Source organism: Amphimedon queenslandica, unplaced genomic scaffold (assembly GCF_000090795.2).
Source record: "Amphimedon queenslandica unplaced genomic scaffold, v1.1 AMPQUscaffold_8786_Cont19274, whole genome shotgun sequence".
In the NCBI taxonomy this organism is placed as follows: domain Eukaryota; kingdom Metazoa; phylum Porifera; class Demospongiae; order Haplosclerida; family Niphatidae; genus Amphimedon; species Amphimedon queenslandica.
The window spans coordinates 320-2,811 of NW_003550941.1; the positions used below are offsets into that span (position 1 = coordinate 320).

A 2,492-nucleotide genomic window follows, 5' to 3' on the forward strand; every position below is an offset into this window, starting at 1 on the left:
ATCAGGAAAAATTATAAAAATAAAGAATTCTCTAGTTTTCATTTTTGGCAAAATTGAGCTCATAACCCTGTACTATAGTACAGGGACTTTGGCCTGATTTTTTAGCAACTTTAAAAATTTGTAAAAAAATCTAATTTTGATTGGAATTAGCTCAAGCTTTCTACACAACATAAGAACATGTATGGGTATAAAGAAAAACTATTAAAATGAAAAAGTCTCTCCTTTTCATTTTTAGCCCAACAGTGTCCATTATTATACCAATACTACATACCGTATTGACGAAGGTTTTATTTTGACGAGTTGACGATTTAAAATAAAACGTCAAATTTAATAACCATCAAAAATTTTGTACTTTGTGCCACGTGTACGCGAAGGGCACTATTCGTCAAATTAAAACTCGTCAACCAGAGAAATTTACTGTTTTCGTCAATTTTTTTACTCGTCAATAAATCCCGCTATACGGTATCATTAATTACCTGAATCCATCCATATCAGTACGACTATCACAGAAAGGAGTGTATCCATAAGGTGCTCCATCCAATGGCTCCTCCAACAACTCCTTCATATCAGTACGAACCACCTATTAATAACCACTAATAACTATCAATAACCACCAATAACTACTAATACCCATCAATAACTATTAATAACCAATAATAACTATTAATAACCATCAATAACTATTAATAACCACCAATAACTACTAATAACTGTATTGTTATGATAATAGTTAATTTGAACACTATGCATACACAATCCTTGTACATGCTCAGTAAAGTTATTGATTTGTGTTAACTTTAATATAATCATCATGTTAGTCACTGAGCAGTAAATGCTTGTAGTAGCTGTGCCTTCTATCTTCAGCAATCATAGCCTAGTTCAGCACAACCCAATATTACAATAACCATTGATAATTATTAATAACATTAGTAACTACTTAAAACTATAACTAATAGGAATTTTATAACTACATTGTATACCTGATCAGCATCGACGAAAATTATTTTCTTAATATTTAACGGAAAAAGTACATCTAGAAATAATATCTTGTACCTAAAATAATAATAATTATTATTATTAATAAAATTAATAAATACTCACGCCCAGATTAATCTTTGTTTTTCAGTTTGTCCATGAAGCCAGCGTGGCCACTTGTACTGTACCAGCTCATACTCAAACCCATACCTCTCAGCCATCCTGGGAATGAAACAATCAATAATAATAATAATAATAATAATAATAATGATTTTATTGATGTACAAACATTTATAATTACATGTATTTACAGCTTTCCTTACTTTGAATTGTGGTGACAAATAATTTTTCAGGAACCAAAACTTCACTGGATTTTTAGTGTGTTTCAGAACGCTTAGCATCATAATCCTACACAATACAAACACTAATAACACTCCACTAGTAATACACTCATACACATACAGTACATGTAACTCCAATTTTAAAATTAATGTAACAAGCCTCTCACAACCAACCAATATATGCATGTACACAAAGTAAATTTATTGCTTTACATTAACTTATTCTATTGCATATTACATGTACCTCTCTCTCTCTCTGTCTCTCTCCATCAAACCTTTTAAAAATCACTCACAAATAAAGTATAATAATGTCTGTCTTAGTTTTCTCTCCTTATCTACACTCCTAACCTTAGGAATCTTTCATCATAACTTGAAAGGTGTCCAGAAGCTATTGAGAATATATTAATAGTATCAGTGGTAGGGACTGTATCATTAGACCCAGTAATGATTGGAGCATCATCAGGTACAAAGAACCTGTACCACAATATTAATAAAATAAAAATACACACAAAACTAACTTTGAGATTGAGTCAATTATTCCACCATTTTGTTTAGAGGCAGAGCCAGTGGGTGGGGCTTGTTGGTTCTCGGTCTCGCTCAGTAGGAGACTGGCCTTTTCCATCCCTGGCTTCTTTGTCACTCGTACTATTAAGTGATTACCGGTAAAACTGGACACAGTAACTGGTATTGAGGATACATTACCACCTGAACGAACTCTGGACTGATAGTAACTGAGAGATTATAAAGAGAGAAGAGAAAAGGAGAGAAAGGAACTTTACATAAGTAGTAATGTAGATCATAAAATTACGGGTACAAGTATTACTACATACTAGTATATTGTACAAACAGTTGTACCTTGATATTTGATATACTTCTGATGATCTTCCTTCTCTTAGTCTCAGCTTCCATGCTCCTGGCTTACCCTAAATTTAGCTGGAAATAACCCTAAAAACAACAAATAATATAAAAATTGAAATTTGAAAAGGAAAATTAGCCAAATTTCGTCAAAAATGAAAAGGTGAAATTTCTTCCTTTTTATATTTTTGTCTGATGTGTATAAATGTTCTAATGTTGTGTAGAAAGTTTCAGCCAATTCTGATCAAAATTAGATTTTTAATGATTTTTTAAAGTTGCTCCAAAATCAGGTCAAAGTCCCTGTACTAAAAAAATTAAAAA

The 2,492-nt window shown here is 31.5% G+C and overlaps 1 protein-coding gene across 1 annotated transcript; it reads right to left on the reverse strand.

Moving 5' to 3' along the window:
* Window positions 1-470: 470 nt before the first annotated feature.
* On the reverse strand, window positions 471-1,204 carry LOC109591176 (UDP-glucose:glycoprotein glucosyltransferase 1-like). The gene is made up of 3 exons (XM_020006961.1): window positions 1,102-1,204; window positions 981-1,053; window positions 471-580 (listed from the first exon to the last, which is right to left on the reverse strand). Exons 1-3 carry the CDS (start codon window positions 1,194-1,196, stop codon window positions 473-475), a joined length of 276 nt encoding a protein of 91 aa, XP_019862520.1. The 5' UTR covers window positions 1,197-1,204; the 3' UTR covers window positions 471-472.
* Window positions 1,205-2,492: the final 1,288 nt, after the last annotated feature.

Bases quoted from the DNA above. Each gene is read 5' to 3' on its own strand.
- LOC109591176 (XM_020006961.1), bottom strand. From the start codon at position 1,196: ATGGCTGAGAGGTATGGGTTTGAGTATGAGCTGGTACAGTACAAGTGG. The intron at 1,054-1,101 runs GTGAGTATTTAT...TTATTATTTTAG, and splicing joins AAACAAAGATTAATCTGGGC to GTACAAGATATTATTTCTAG. The intron at 581-980 runs GTATACAATGTA...GGTTATTAATAG, and splicing joins TTTTCGTCGATGCTGATCAG to GTGGTTCGTACTGATATGAA.